Consider the following 15,031-nt stretch of genomic DNA (forward strand, 5'->3'; position numbering starts at 1 on the left):
TAGAATAGCACCAAAATTATGATGGGTCCCACCCATCTAGCACTAATGAGCAATCATGCAACGAAGTTAAAGATCTAGAAACCTGAAAACGACCTCAAAACGACTCGTGTTTCTGCCTTAGTGGATGCAACAAAAGGTTTGTCGAAAAGCACCACTACCTGACCGGAGGTTGTTAGGGAGGTGGCGAAGCTGGTGCCGGCGGCCGGAGCTTCTGCAGTGAATCTCTTCAAATAGAGCTGACTACGGTGCTCGTTAACGACAGGTATTTTTAAATTCATGGAAATTGAAGAGGGAAAACAAGAATAAGTTGATTAATTGTTCCATTTCATCTGCTGTTTATATATCCTGTATGTTCAAGGAAAAAATATAAACAAGGGAATGAAAGAGGCGGAGAACAAAATCAGTTTCCTAGTTGTACGTTTGATACCTTATGCTCGGGTTTTTCAGTTTCGCAGTTGTTTGATGCCTTAACCGTCAGACTAAGCTAATTAGAGAGAGAGAGAGAGAGAGAGAGAGAGAGAGAGAGAGAGAGAGAGGGAAAGAAATTAAGGGGAAATTCTCTGAAAAGTTTCCTGCTTGACTAAGAAATTAGGACCACTCTATGACCATAAGTCATACTAGTAATACTCTATGCAATATATTTAGTTTTTGAAGACAGGAAAAAAATGGAAAAATAATAAAAGCATCTGTTACGTGTAGTTGGAAAAAATTTTTTTATTCGAAACGATAATTCCTATTCTACACACTCCTACTCTACACTAAGGGATGGGATAGATCCAAAGAAATCAATGAAAAATTTAAAAGGGACTGAACCATAATGAGATGACACTTTTAGGAAATCGTAGAGAAAAATGTAAGCCAAAAGCTGTGATCCCTTGATCCAAACCCAAGGGAGTGGTGGTTAACTCAGCCTAGCTAAGTTGGTTGTTACTAATAAGTGGATAGATGATTTTTTTTTTTTGGAATCACGTTTGACATTTTTTCTTAACTAAAAATATTTGTTGCTCCACAAAGACTAATCTTCTGGGAACTTTTTCTATTGGGTCTGGCTTAATTTTTTGTCTTTGCCTTTTTCCCTTTTTTGGTAATCTCTGGGTTGATTTTAGGGAATCAACCGTAGAAATTTCCAGTTTCAACTCTTCTTAAAAGAAAAATTATTTGAATGAAATTTTATTGCTATAATAACACCTAGGAGTTATCCAAAAAACAAATGTATTGCTTCAAATCATAATCTTTAAGCTCTAATTCAGTTCTAGAAAGCCAACCTTATGTAATTACCAAATTGAGCTCTACCTAAAGTCAATTTCATAATTATGTCTTGCCATTATGAGACTCCAACAATCACATCACTTGGGTAATTCAACTAATTGGGTTGCATCATGCATGGCAGTTAGTTGATTTTGAATCTCACACTGATCTGTCAAACTAAGAAGTTGGCATTCTTATATATAGCTATATATATATATATAGTGCATTTTCATGTAATTGTTAATTTTAAACCCTTTCCTTAAGTATTTCCTTCAATTCAAAATTTTATAGGTTTTTTTAATATACTTCTTTAGTTTCCAAAAGTGCATCCAGGAAATTTTCCTTAACAATCATGTTGAATGAGAAATTGACATGCTATTCTTCTTCAGTTCCAAAACTACTGCCAAAGAAGTTTCTAAAACTTTTCTCCTAACAATTTATTTCCACACCATTGCTCAAGAAAATTAACAATTTGTTTCCACACTGTTGCTCAAGAAAATTAAGGAAATTTCCGTATTTGTTTATGCAATTAATTGACTGCTTAAAGCAATTTGTAAAACTTCTTTCCAAACATTTTCTTTCCATGCTATTGCTTAAGAAACTTTAGGAGATCTCCATATTCCGGCTAATTACTTAGAATATAGTTAGAAAAAAAAAAAGTCGAACACTTATTGGTATGAGACATGTAGAATATAAATTTATTGTTGCCGGACTGACACAGTCCGTCACTTGACCCATTTTTTTTTTGTGTCAGACACCTGACCAAATTTTTGAGCTTTTTAAAAAAGCTGGCGGAGCTACAGAATTCCTAAAGCTAAGAATTCCTGCCTGTGTGTCAGAAGTGGAAAAAGGTTTGAGGGGACAAAAACTAGAGGTATTGCCAACAGATTGAAGAAACAGTTCCATGCATTTGTACCAAGCACGTATAGAAGGTAAGTTCTAGGCCTAATCTCCAAAATGCGTCTATTGAGCGAAAGACACCGAATTAAAGGAGCAAGAGAACTAGGAAACATCCTTTAACTGAACATCCTTTAATTCAGTTCCAAAACTGCTGCCTTTTTAATGCACCAATCCACTAATGCAAACTTGCCTTTTTAATATAGTATAGACATATATAGATGTATTCCAATTTGTGGAACTTTCTGTTCATCTGTTCATCTATAATGTATGTTAAAAAATTCATATTTTTAATTGGTGAAAATTTTGTAATGGCAGCCATGGAACATGGAAAATGGCCCTTTTTGGTTTAGCAAATCAGCTCAGGATTTTTATTTGGAAATCCTTAGATGAAGAGCGATTTGATTGAATTTTGATCTCGGATTGGTGTGTGATCTGGTTTCGATCATTTCTTGTGCTCCTCATATTTAGATTTGATTGAATATTGCAGCGCTACAGATTGGCTATGTTTGGATAGCAAAATTTTCCAAAAAAAATTTTCGCTTGCATCATAAACACATTTCCTTTATATTCTCAACCACTTTTTATCTCACATACATCACATTACAAAAAGTGATACAGTAATTATTCTAAATAATTATTTTCTTTCTACAGTAATGCTCTACACCATAATTGATTTTCTTTCTCTCTCTTTTTTGTCTTTTCAAAATAATAGATTAGTAATAATATGATTGCTACCGGCAATTTGCCCATCTAAAATACATTATATTCTTTGACTTGCTTGTTCAAATTCCTCAGTTTTTCCACCAAAATACAGAGAAAAGAAAACCAGTATGAACTTTAAAAAGGTTTTGGTAAAAGATATTCGTTGCAAATTTGTCATCTTTGCAACTTAAAAAAAAAACATTCAGCCCCTCATCTAAATGCATCTCTAATTTTTTAAACATTTGTTCCTCAAAATTTCTTAGATTGATTAACTCAACATGCACCGTATGCTCATATGGTAATTCAACAGTTCAAATCCTACTCATATAGCATGCTTGTTACAAATTAAAGTGAGCAAGAAACCCCTTTATTATCACTTGATTTGTTTAACATTTCAAAATTTCATGTAACTCTTTTATGACTTTATTTTAAATGAAAAAAAGATGAAAAGTACATCTCGTTAGAAAACAGAACATATTTTTACTAGAAAAAGAAATATGAATGAGACAACCTTTTTACTAGAAAAGAGAATGCTCAATTTCTTTTCTAAGAAATATTGTCTTTTATAAGGAACTACTTAAGCAAAGAAATGCAATATGTTCTTTTCTAGTAAAAAAATATTTATTTTTATTCTTGTCTATCCATTCGCCAACAAAATAATTTTTTGAAGGTTTAACCCATGACTCTTTTTTGTATCTTTTCCTTTTTTTTTTTGTCTGAAATTTAAATCAAAGTAATTTGCTGCTATCACAGTTTGTAGCAATAAGCAATGGTACTGAATGCTATATACCCAAGACAAATAAGTTGTTGCTGTAACATTTACATGTATTGGTTAGTTTCTGCATTCATGATATGCAGTTTATAATTTTGGACTTTTCTTTACTAATCCCCACATGAAGTGTTTTTTTTTTTTTTTTTAATAATAGCCATCTTCAATTACTTCGATAGAGATTCTATTTTTCCATTCCCCACAAAAACATTATAAAGGCCATCAACATCAAATCAATTATAGTTGTAGAAGAGTTAGCAGTAACTAGTGAGTGTGCAAGTAAAAGATCATCTTGTGATCAAAATTCAATTTTCTTAATTCTCTCTGAACAAAAAAAGAAATTTTCCATTAGCAAATAAATGGTGAGAATCGGCTCAATAATTCACTACATACATACATTACATCTCTAATTGCTTGTTCAAAATTTCTCTGTTTCTCCACCCAAAAAAATATATGTTTACAGAGAAAACAAAATCACTACTAACTTAAAGTCAGGTTGTGATGCAAGATGTTTGTTGTGAATGTGTCATCACTGCAAATTACAAAGCCATCAGGCCCTCAGTTGAATGAATCTCTGGTTTTCAATCATTTCTTCATTAGAATTTCTGGGATTGATTTGCTCAATACGCATCATATACTCGTAGTCAGCCAACAAATTTTCGCGAAAATTGCAGCAACATATGATTATGCTTCTGAGGTTCATTATGAGAAAAACAAATCTAAGCCTACTGATACAGCATAGCATGCTTGTTCCATAATAGAGCGAGCTGTAATTACACAAGTATGCAAAGGAAAATTTTAAGAGCAAACTGCTATTTAGCATTCTGCAGGTCCAGGCCTCAGTCTTCTACCCAGTTTTGATCCTTAGGCCCTCCAAATTTACATGGCAGAGGTTCATTTGTATTGTGTTGGGGTCACCAGCAGCATCTTCCCTTGATAAAGTTTCAAGTGGAGAAAGAAAAAGTCTTGCGATATTATCACTATCATGCCCCCACCATCTTTCCTCACCACACATGCAAAAGGGCCAAAAAAGCCTTGCCCACAATGTGTACGCACAAAAAAACAAAGAAACAAAAAGTCTCGACCGCGACGTATTACTATTGTTAGACAATAAGCAAGTTGTAGATCATAAGAAAGATGTAAAAATTTGAAATTTTCGAATGGTCACAAGTATTCATTAATACATTTAAATTATATGTAACTTAGTATGTGAGTATGTATAATCGTAATTATTACACACCTATATTTAGATGCTTTTTTAAATTGATTTAGCCCAAAATCTAAATTTTGGAAGATGTACATACAATACACATTATTTTTTTGGTGATGTGTTAGAGCCTAGAGCAATGCTCGTTAATTACACTTCTATCTTGCAATAGATTTAGGATAATGTGTACAAGATGCATAATCTGTTGGAAGCTTTTAAAAGGCTCCTTTTCCCACATAGGAGCTAGCTTCGAGCCCGACTTTCTCATTTTACACGTATTCCCAATCCATGGAACTTTCGGGTTTTTTTTTCCAATTTGGGTTTTTTTTTCCAGTTTGGGTATTTTTTATATAAAAATCAAATTTTATTAATGAATTACTAAAAATTATTCAGTATGATTTGATTTATATCACTATTTTAATAGTAGGTTAAACATATACTAAAAATAATGAATTTATAATTTAAAAGATATAATGTATCTAAAAATTCAGGCTTTGAAGGAAATTGTCTGATGGCAGCAAAGGGTCACAGAAATTTGATTTTCCAAATCAGGATCTTTAGTTGGAAAGCTTTAGATGAAAACCAGGTTGACCTCTGGTGCTCATTTTCGTGTTGTCTTTACCCTGTACTTTGAACACACCCTCCACCCCCCCAAAACACGCCCCAAAAACAAATTATATTTCACCCAAAAATTGACAGGAGTCGAATCTGTGCAATAATAATTACTAAAAAGTCCTAATTACCACCACAATTAATTATAAAACAAATCCAAATACTGGAGCAGGGACCCTAGGTGTATAATGGGTTACTTGATTCACCCTAGGTGTACCAGATTTGTCTATAAAAATATTAATTTTACGTACAATGGCAAGTACGGTCGATTCCACAGGAAGCGGGTAGGAAATTATTTCTTTCCAAGTCAATAGAATGAAATCGGGGGATAATTAATGGGATGAAAATAAAAATGAAATAAATAAAATTCAAGAGCTAACTCAACAAGTACAATTTCCTAAAAATAGCAATTAATAAAATTCTACCCAAAGGATCAACTGTTCAGGCACGGTCCAATTAAATGATCATCGATGCAAAGATGTTTCATCCATTCATCACTAGGTTGGTTATAGTTATCAACAAGTTCTGACAATCAGTTCTTCCTTACTTTTTCGACAGTTGACAGGTGCCGAACCTGTGCAATAATAATTACTAAAAAGTCCTAATTACCACCTCAATTAAATAATTATAGAACAAATCCAAGTATTGGAGCAGGGACCTTAGGTGTGCAATGGGTTACTTGATTCACCCTGTTCCCGAAGAGTTTGCTTGATCCGATATACCGGATTTGTCTATAAAAATACTAATTTTGCGTACAATGGCAAGTAGGGTCGATTCCACAGGGAGCAGGTAGGAAATTATTTCTTTCCAAATTAGTAGAACGAAATTGGGGGATTTTCAATGGGAGGCAAATAAAAATAAAATAAAATAAAACAAACAAAATTCAAAACTAACTCACAAAGCACAATTCACTGAAAATAGCAATTAACAAAAGTTCTACCCAAAGGATCAACTACGCAGGCACGGTCCAATTAAATGATCATCGATGCAAAGATATTTCATCCATTTATCACTAGATTGGTTATAGCCATCAATAAGCTCTGACAACCAGCTCTTCCTTACTTTTTCGACAGTCAAGGTACGACCATTGACTGCTTCTCTAACCAGATAACAACCCTAGATATGACCGTAGGAATTTAATTACCCAGTTGCATTAAAGCTAGAAGAACCCAACTCTAACCAATAAACACGCTAAGAGGGTTTATTTAAATTAGATCTTGCATTTCCCCATCATAAAGCCAATTATGGTGGTTGGCACGGGGTGTCAACTAAATGAACAATTACGGATTCTATTTAATTAACGTGGCAGTAGGCTATCAAATTAAATCAAATACCCGGCCGTTGATATTCAATTAATCAAATACCCATGAACAATTAATTCAGGAAATGCACGAATAGTAATAAATTGGAAGAAATAATGAAAGATTGATTAGATCTCACAGGTGTGATGGACCGCGCCCTCGCGTCACCCTTTGGGTAGAGGAGAAAATTAGCCGCTCCTCATCATGTCAAGCTCACGCGATTTAATTGATTTCATCCACGCAAACATCCAAACAATTAATTCCAAGGAGCGGAGCGATGCGAATTAACTAAGGAACAAATGGGAAATTCCCTTGGTCCATTGTCTTATATTCGGTCGCTCCTGGAGCAAAGTCAAGAAAAGGGATAACAGCGATGGAAAATTGTAGCAAATCAAAAGCGAACGTCAAAGGCGTCTACAGCAAAAGACTGAAAAGGTGAACTCCTAAGCTAGTCTAAGTTGCGGCTGAAGAAAGCCAAAAGCCTCAGTCAAAAGCGTCTGACTGCTGACAAACCTAGGAAAAGAAAACTAAGCCTAAAAAGTAGATGCCCCTTGAATCTTCCTTGTTTCCCTTTTTATATCCGCCGCCCAAGAAAGTCAAGCAGAAGCCCACGGACGTCTGGCCTTTCTTTGCTTTTCAATTGAAGCCTTTGGAGTTTTAATCCTGTGCTCCTCGCGGTTCACGTGGACCAGGGTACGGCTTTCGGTTTCGTCCGCCTTCTAAGGCGTGGCCACGCCTTGGAACGGGAAGTCTTCTGGAAATTCACCCCGCGAGATCATTTTTCATGCCTACCACCTATAATTCACACAAATATCGAATATGAGTGAAACTCCAATTCTTAGTACCGTGAATAGCCAAAATTAGGACAAGATAATAGTGCAAAATACGCCAAATAACCGTTCTATCAAATCCCCCCACACCTAGACAATGCTTGCCCTCAAGCATTTCGGAGCTCAGAAGTACAACCAAGAGAGCAGAGGTCATGTAACAGTCTATACTAACACAAGCATCTAGGGTCCCTGACAATATCACCAAAAGTAGAACACACCGGACATGTTGTAATTCAAAGAGTATATACGAATACTAGGAACGCTCAATTCAACATCACGGAATGTCATTACCATAGGCTTGCACATTTGTCACATCTCCACCCTTTAAAAGTGAACTAAACACATAAATCAAAGGGATTTTAATAGGGTTGTAACGGGGCTCAGGTGAAAGGCGGGTTAAGAAGGTGTAGATAGGGGGTAAAGTGTCAAGAGAATGTCCGAAACTCATCAATAACCACAGTGCTTTACCGGGGGAGTTTCACTAACAAGACAATTTCCACTTGCTGTACACCCTGCACAAGTGCCCCATTTTTTTTTATTTTTTATTTTATTTTTTTTTTGGTCGGCTCGCAAGGCGTGGGCACGCCTTGTAGCCCATAGTCCTCTGGTCATGAGGTCTCTTCAGGAAAATTTTTTTTTTTTTTTTTCAGGAGAAAGTCCTGTAAGGCGTGGGCACGCCTTGTAAGCCAAAGTCCTCTGGTCAGTGGCCTTTTTCCCAATTTCCCCTCCTTTACACAAGGATAGCGTCATATAGCTCCTAATATATCAGCACTTGCAACCCTATTTCTGTTTGCTTTGCACAAATGATGGAATTCAGGCATCCCTTGACAACACAGGGGTAAACAAGAAAGTTTAAAGAGGTCTTGGGTTAACAAACACGGATATCAACCAGAAACGAAGGACAAAAGCTCAAATTGGTTCACTATTGGGAGATAAGATGAGGGCTTGATTTTTTTTTAGAAAGCTGAAGAGGATTAAATCCTAAATGCCCTTATCATTTCAAATGCATCCAGTTCATCAAAATGCGGTCTTGACATGTACAAAATAGCAAGTTCTAGAATGTTCATACCATGTGCGATACCCACTTAATCAAACAAAATAGAGCAACCAAGAATAATATGCTCAAGTAAAGCTCAAAAGCTCCCCAAAAGTTACAAAAATGGGTGAATTCCAGCATACTCAACATTCAATGACATTGCCAAGGGAAACAAAATGCACAGCCAGCATATACGACCACATACCCACTCACTTTGATTATGTCATTCATCACAGCAACATGCCCCAACACTAACAAGCATAAAAATAACCAAAAAGACGACTAACTACAATGTTTTTTTTTCTTTTCATGTTTTTTTTTCTCTTTTTTTTCTTTCCTAAAAGTAACAAAGCAAAAAGAACTAATGAAAAAGAACTAATGGAAAAGAACTAATGGAAACCACTCCCCCACACCTAAGACCTACATTGTCCGCAATGTAACCTGGAAAAATAATTCGCAAGGGCAGAGGGAGCGAAAACTTCCCTGACTACTGAAAAGGTGCGGCTGGAACCTAAGGAGGCGGCGCACAGGTGCAGGTTGTGCGTGGGGGTGGCGAGCAGGGCTGTGCGGCGCGCGGTGGGGCAGCGCAAGAGAGAAAGCAGGCTCGCTGGGCGCACTGTCGCTCGCGGGGCTGAGGCGGCGCGCGACTGGAGAATAGCGCAGGGGGCTGGCGCGCGATGGAGAGGCGCGCGCGGCTGCTGTCTGCGCGCGCGGGTTGGTGCTGGGCTGCGCAGGGGGTGGCTGCTCAGGTGGACAGTGATGGAAGGCGGCGGCGGGCTTGACCAAAACAAAGGAGAAAAGTCTGGAAACGTAGGCAATAGAAATTTGGAGAATATTGTCCAAGACTAGTCAAAGAAGAAGGGAAAGTGGAAGGAGTAGGGTCTTGGTCAAACTTTTTTTTTTTTTTTTTTTCCGCTATCGGAGGGGTTGGAAGGCGTGGGCACGCCTTGGAGGGCATTTTCTTCTGCCCACAACATGTAAACGATGTCCAAACGAAATTTTTTTTTTTTGCAAGGCGTGGGCACGCCTTGGAACCCCTATGCTTCTGTCCAACACCACAAAAACCATCAAAACATTAAAATAAAACTGAAAAATCATAAAGTAAGGAAAAATGATCAAAACTAATATTGTAATCCTTGGGTTGCCTCCCAAGCAGCGCCTTTCTTTAATGTCTTTGGCTAGACACAGCACCACTCTTCAGTCTGGATGTAATTGAATTTTCCTTGTAATTGGTGGCCCTCCTCCAGGATCCACATGGCCATTGAGTGCAACTTTTTTCCTAAATTTTCTCTCCATTTTTACTTCATAAATTGCTTTCACCCTATAGGACTTGTTCGCAGCAACCTTGGATTTACCCCTATAAGAAAACTTAGAAAATTCTTGCACAGAGGGATTAGTGGTATACATAGCAAACACAGAATGAGAGTTAACAGGATGTTTCATTGTATCAAAAATATTAAAGTGGACTATTTCTCCATCAAATTCCATCGTGAGAGTACCCTTACTAACGTCAATTTTAGTCTGGGCAGTACTCAAAAATGGTCTTCCTAATATAATGGGTGATGGATTTGGGGCACTTCTATCATCCATGTAAAGCACATAAAAATCAGCAGGAAAAATTAATCCATCTACTTGCACTAAAACATCCTCAACTATCCCATCCGGATAAGCACATGTACGATCAGCCAATTGAATTATTATCCCCGTTTCTTTTAAAGGTCCTAAATTTAGGGAATCATAGATTGACTTAGGCATCACATTAATAGAAGCTCCTAAATCTATCATGGCATTTTTGATACTAGAATGACCAATCTTATAGGGGATAGCAAACATACCTGGATCTCCGCATTTGGGTGGGAGTTTCCTTTGAAGTACAGCTGATACATTCTCTCCCACCATCACTCTTTCATCACCCCTTAGCTTTCTTTTGTTAACGCACAAGTCTTTCAAGAACTTTGCGTACTTGGGTACCTGCTTGATCGCGTCCAATAGGGGGATGTTTACTTGAATTTTGCGAAACACATCCAGGATTTCTTTTTCCTTTTCTGCCCTCTTTGTCTTTTCCAACCTGCAAGGAAAAGGAGGTAAGTTAGATTTAATAGTGGGCGGAGAAGTGAAGGTTACCTTAGGATCCTTGCGAATACGCCCTTCCTCTTCAATTTCCTTCTCTATCTCCTCTTCACTTTTGCTTTTTGAACTTCCCACTTTAGGCCCTTCCAGTTCCTTGCCACTCCTCAGCGTCATGGCACTTACATTTCTAGGATTTACCTCGGGTTGCGATGGTAGTTTCCCATAAACGTGGGACTCCAAGCGGGTGATGGCAGTTGCCAATTGGCTTATTCGAACATCTTGATCCTTCTTGTCAGCTTTGGTGTCCTGCTGGAACTGCGCGGTATTCGCGGCCAAGGATCTGATCTCCTGTTGAAACTGGGTAGTAGTCGTGGCCAGGTTGGTAGTAGTTGTGGCCAGGTTTTTGACTAGGTCCTCCAGGAAGCTTCCTGAATTGGAGGACGAGGGTTGAGATTTTGGTTGCCATGGCTGGTGGAATCCTGGTGGACGATTCGGAAAAGAATTTTGTTGCCTGTTCCCATAACTGAGATTGGGATGGTCCCTCCAGCCTGGATTGTACGTATTGGAATATGGGTCGTACTGCCTGCGGGGCGCGGGCACGCCTCCGGCCATGTTTACCTGTTCCGCCCCGTCCTCTTGCAAAATGGGGCACGAGTATGTGCAATGGTCCATGCTAGTGCATATTCCACACACCTTCGCTCGCGGCGCGTCTCTCATGGCTAATTGCCTAACAACTGACGTCAATTCTGACAGTTGCTGCTGTAAGGATGAAGTCTCTACCTCGTTGACTCTACGGGGAGGGTTGCTCTCACGGAAGCCAAATTGCTGGGAGTTCTCTGCCATGGCTTCGATGAGCTCCCACGCTTCCCTTGGTGTCTTGTTTGCCAGTGCTCCCCCACTTGCAGCGTCGATGATACTCCTATCGGTTGATTGGAGCCCTTCGTAGAAGTATTGGATTAACAGTTGCTCATTAATTTGATGCTGCGGGCATCTAGTGCACAATTTGTTAAACCTTTCCCAGTATTCGTACAAGGACTCACCGGGGTATTGTTTAATGCCGCAGATCTCCTTCCTCAAACTCGCAGCTCGGGATGCAGGGAAGAATTTTTCCAAGAATTTCTTTTTCAGCTGCGCCCATGTGGTAATACTACCTGCTGGTAGGTAGTACAACCAATCTTTAGCTGCATCTTTGAGAGAGAACGGGAAGGCTCTCAGTCTAATTTGGTCTTCAGTGACCCCAGGAGGTTTCATACTAGAGCAGACCACCTCGAACTCCTTTACGTGCTTGTGGGGTTCTTCGCCAGAGAGACCATGGAAAGAGGGTAAGAGTTGAATCAACCCCGACTTCAGTAAGGGTTTTTTTTTTTTTTTTTTAAAAAAAAAAATGCAATAATAATTACTAAAAAGTCCTAATTACCACCTCAATTAAATAATTATAGAACAAATCCAAGTACTGGAGCAGGGACCTTAGGTGTGCAATGAGTTACTTGATTCACCCTGTTCCCGAAGAGTTTGCTTGATCCGATATACCGGATTTGTCTATAAAAATACTAATTTTGCGTACAATGGCAAGTAGGGTCGATTCCACAGGGAGCAGGTAGGAAATTATTTCTTTCCAAATTAGTAGAACGAAATTGGGGGATTTTCAATGGGAGGCAAATAAAAATAAAATAAAATAAAACAAACAAAATTCAAAACTAACTCACAAAGCACAATTCACTGAAAATAGCAATTAACAAAAGTTCTACCCAAAGGATCAACTACGCAGGCACGGTCCAATTAAATGATCATCGATGCAAAGATATTTCATCCATTTATCACTAGATTGGTTATAGCCATCAATAAGCTCTGACAACCAGCTCTTCCTTACTTTTTCGACAGTCAAGGTACGACCATTGACTGCTTCTCTAACTAGATAACAACCCTAGGTACGACCGTAGGAATTTAATTACCCAGTTGCATTAAAGCTAGAAGAACCCAACTCTAACCAATAAACACGCTAAGAGGGTTTATTTAAATTAGATCTTGCATTTCCCCATCATAAAGCCAATTATGGTGGTTGCCACGGGGTGTCAACTAAATGAACAATTACGGATTCTATTTAATTAACGTGGCAGTAGGCTATCAAATTAAATCAAATACCCGGCCGTTGATATTCAATTAATCAAATACCCATGAACAATTAATTCAGGAAATGCACGAATAGTAATAAATTGGAAGAAATAATGAAAGATTGATTAGATCTCACAGGTGTGATGGACCGCGCCCTCGCGTCACCCTTTGGGTAGAGGAGAAAATTAGCCGCTCCTCATCATGTCAAGCTCACGCGATTTAATTGATTTCATCCACGCAAACATCCAAACAATTAATTCCAAGGAGCGGAGCGATGCGAATTAACTAAGGAACAAATGGGAAATTCCCTTGGTCCATTGTCTTATATTCGGTCGCTCCTGGAGCAAAGTCAAGAAAAGGGATAACAGCGATGGAAAATTGTAGCAAATCAAAAGCGAACGTCAAAGGCGTCTACAGCAAAAGACTGAAAAGGTGAACTCCTAAGCTAGTCTAAGTTGCGGCTGAAGAAAGCCAAAAGCCTCAGTCAAAAGCGTCTGACTGCTGACAAACCTAGGAAAAGAAAACTAAGCCTAAAAAGTAGATGCCCCTTGAATTTTCCTTGTTTCCCTTTTTATATCCGCCGCCCAAAAAAGTCAAGCAGAAGCCCACGGACGTCTGGCCTTTCTTTGCTTTTCAATTGAAGGCTTTGGAGTTTTAATCCTGTGCTCCTCGCGGTTCACGTGGACCAGGGTACGGCTTTCGGTTTCGTCCGCCTTCTAAGGCGTGGCCACGCCTTGGAACGGGAAGTCTTCTGGAAATTCACCCCGCGAGATCATTTTTCATGCCTACCACCTATAATTCACACAAATATCGAATATGAGTGAAACTCCAATTCTTAGTACCGTGAATAGCCAAAATTAGGACAAGATAATAGTGCAAAATACGCCAAATAACCGTTCTATCAAAGTCAAGGTACGACCATTGACTGCTTCTCTAACCAAATAACAACCCTAGGTACGACAGTAGGAATTTAATTACCCAATTGCATTAAAGCTAGAAGAACCCAACCCTAACTAATAAACACGCTAAGAGGGTTTATTTAAACTAGATCTTACATTTCCCCAATATAAAGCCAATTATGGTGGTTGTCACTAGGTATCAACTAAACGAACAATTACGGATTCAATTTAGTTAATGTGATAGTAGGCTATTAAATTAAATCAAATACCCGGCCGTTGATATTCAATTAATAAAATACCCGTGAACAATTAATTCAGGAAACGCACGAATAGCAACAAATTGGAAGAAATAATGAAGATTCGATTAAATCTCACAGATATTATGGACCGCGCCTTCGCGTCGACCTTTGGGTAGAGGAGAAAATTAGCCGCTCCTCATCATGTCAAGCTCGCGTGATTTGATTAATATCATCCACACAATTGCCCAGAAATTAATTGCCGAGGAATTGGGGAAAATGAATTACTCGAAATAACAACAAAGAGAAACCTGGCTTCGTCTTCGTATTGGAGCCGCAATTACAAAGCAAAAGGCTATTCTACTTGCTGCCGAAGAGAAAAAGGGAAAAGCGTTCGACGGTAAAAAGAAACAAAAGCTAGCCTAATTGATTGCTACCTCAAAGAAGAGCAAACGTCTGACTTTTTAAAGCGAGCAAGAGCTAATCTAGGAAATCCCTCTGCCGTCTGGCCCCTTTTCTTGTCTTCTTATATAGCGCCGCAGGAGAAGTCCACCCAGGAGCAAAGCTTTTCTCTTCATTGGGGTTTTAATCCCGTGTAGCTGGTCCATATGGACCTAGCTTCCTCATTCTCATTGCCCTCGACCTCTGGCCCTTTCTTTTTTTTTTTTTAATGAAGCCGCTGCCCGTGGTCTCTCAAGGGTCAGGAGGGACTAAGCTTTTGTTTAAAGGTTCTGATCCAGTGCTTCGGGTTCACGTGGACCGGGATCCTTAGTTGGCTTTTCTGCAATTAATCCCGCAGGTCCGTCCTTTTGATGTACCTCTTTCGGTCTCTGGCGTGGGCACGTCCTGAGACAAAAAGTCTTCTGGAAATTTGTCCTGCGAGAGTACTTTTTACGCCAACCACCTACACTTTACACAAATACCAAATATGAGCAAAATTCCAATTCTCAGCACCATGAGTAATCATAATTAGGACAAAATAATGGTGCAAAGTGTGCAAAATAACCGCTCTATCAAATCCCCCCACATCTAGACAATGCTTGTCCTCAAGCATTTCAGAGCTCAGAAATACAATCAAGAAAGCAAAAGTCATGCAGTAATTTATACTA

General features: G+C 38.7%; 1 protein-coding gene and 1 long non-coding RNA gene across 2 annotated transcripts; one reads left to right on the top strand and one right to left on the bottom strand.

Annotated features, from left to right (window-relative positions):
- LOC140010937 (uncharacterized) lies at positions 1-4,820 on the top strand. The gene is made up of 2 exons (XR_011818139.1): positions 1-262; positions 2,003-4,820. It is a non-coding gene; the product is annotated as an uncharacterized lncRNA (long non-coding RNA).
- A 4,982-nt stretch (positions 4,821-9,802) lies between these two features.
- LOC140011248 (uncharacterized) lies at positions 9,803-11,926 on the bottom strand. The gene is made up of 4 exons (XM_072060020.1): positions 10,811-11,926; positions 10,441-10,576; positions 10,105-10,326; positions 9,803-9,984 (listed from the first exon to the last, which is right to left on the bottom strand). The coding sequence occupies exons 1-4, from the start codon at positions 11,924-11,926 to the stop codon at positions 9,803-9,805; spliced, it is 1,656 nt and encodes a 551-aa protein (XP_071916121.1).
- Between the last annotated feature and the right edge of the window lie 3,105 nt (positions 11,927-15,031).

Source organism: Coffea arabica, chromosome 7e (assembly GCF_036785885.1).
Source record: "Coffea arabica cultivar ET-39 chromosome 7e, Coffea Arabica ET-39 HiFi, whole genome shotgun sequence".
NCBI lineage: Eukaryota > Viridiplantae > Streptophyta > Magnoliopsida > Gentianales > Rubiaceae > Coffea > Coffea arabica.

Coding starts and splice junctions, on each gene's coding strand:
- LOC140011248 (XM_072060020.1), bottom strand. CDS start 11,926: ATGAAACCTCCTGGGGTCACTGAAGACCAAATTAGACTGAGAGCCTTC. Junction 10,577..10,810: donor AGGAACTGGAAGGGCCTAAA/GTGGGAAGTTCA, acceptor GCGATCAAGCAG/GTACCCAAGTACGCAAAGTT. Junction 9,985..10,104: donor TAAAATTGACGTTAGTAAGG/GTACTCTCACGA, acceptor CCTCTGTGCAAG/AATTTTCTAAGTTTTCTTAT.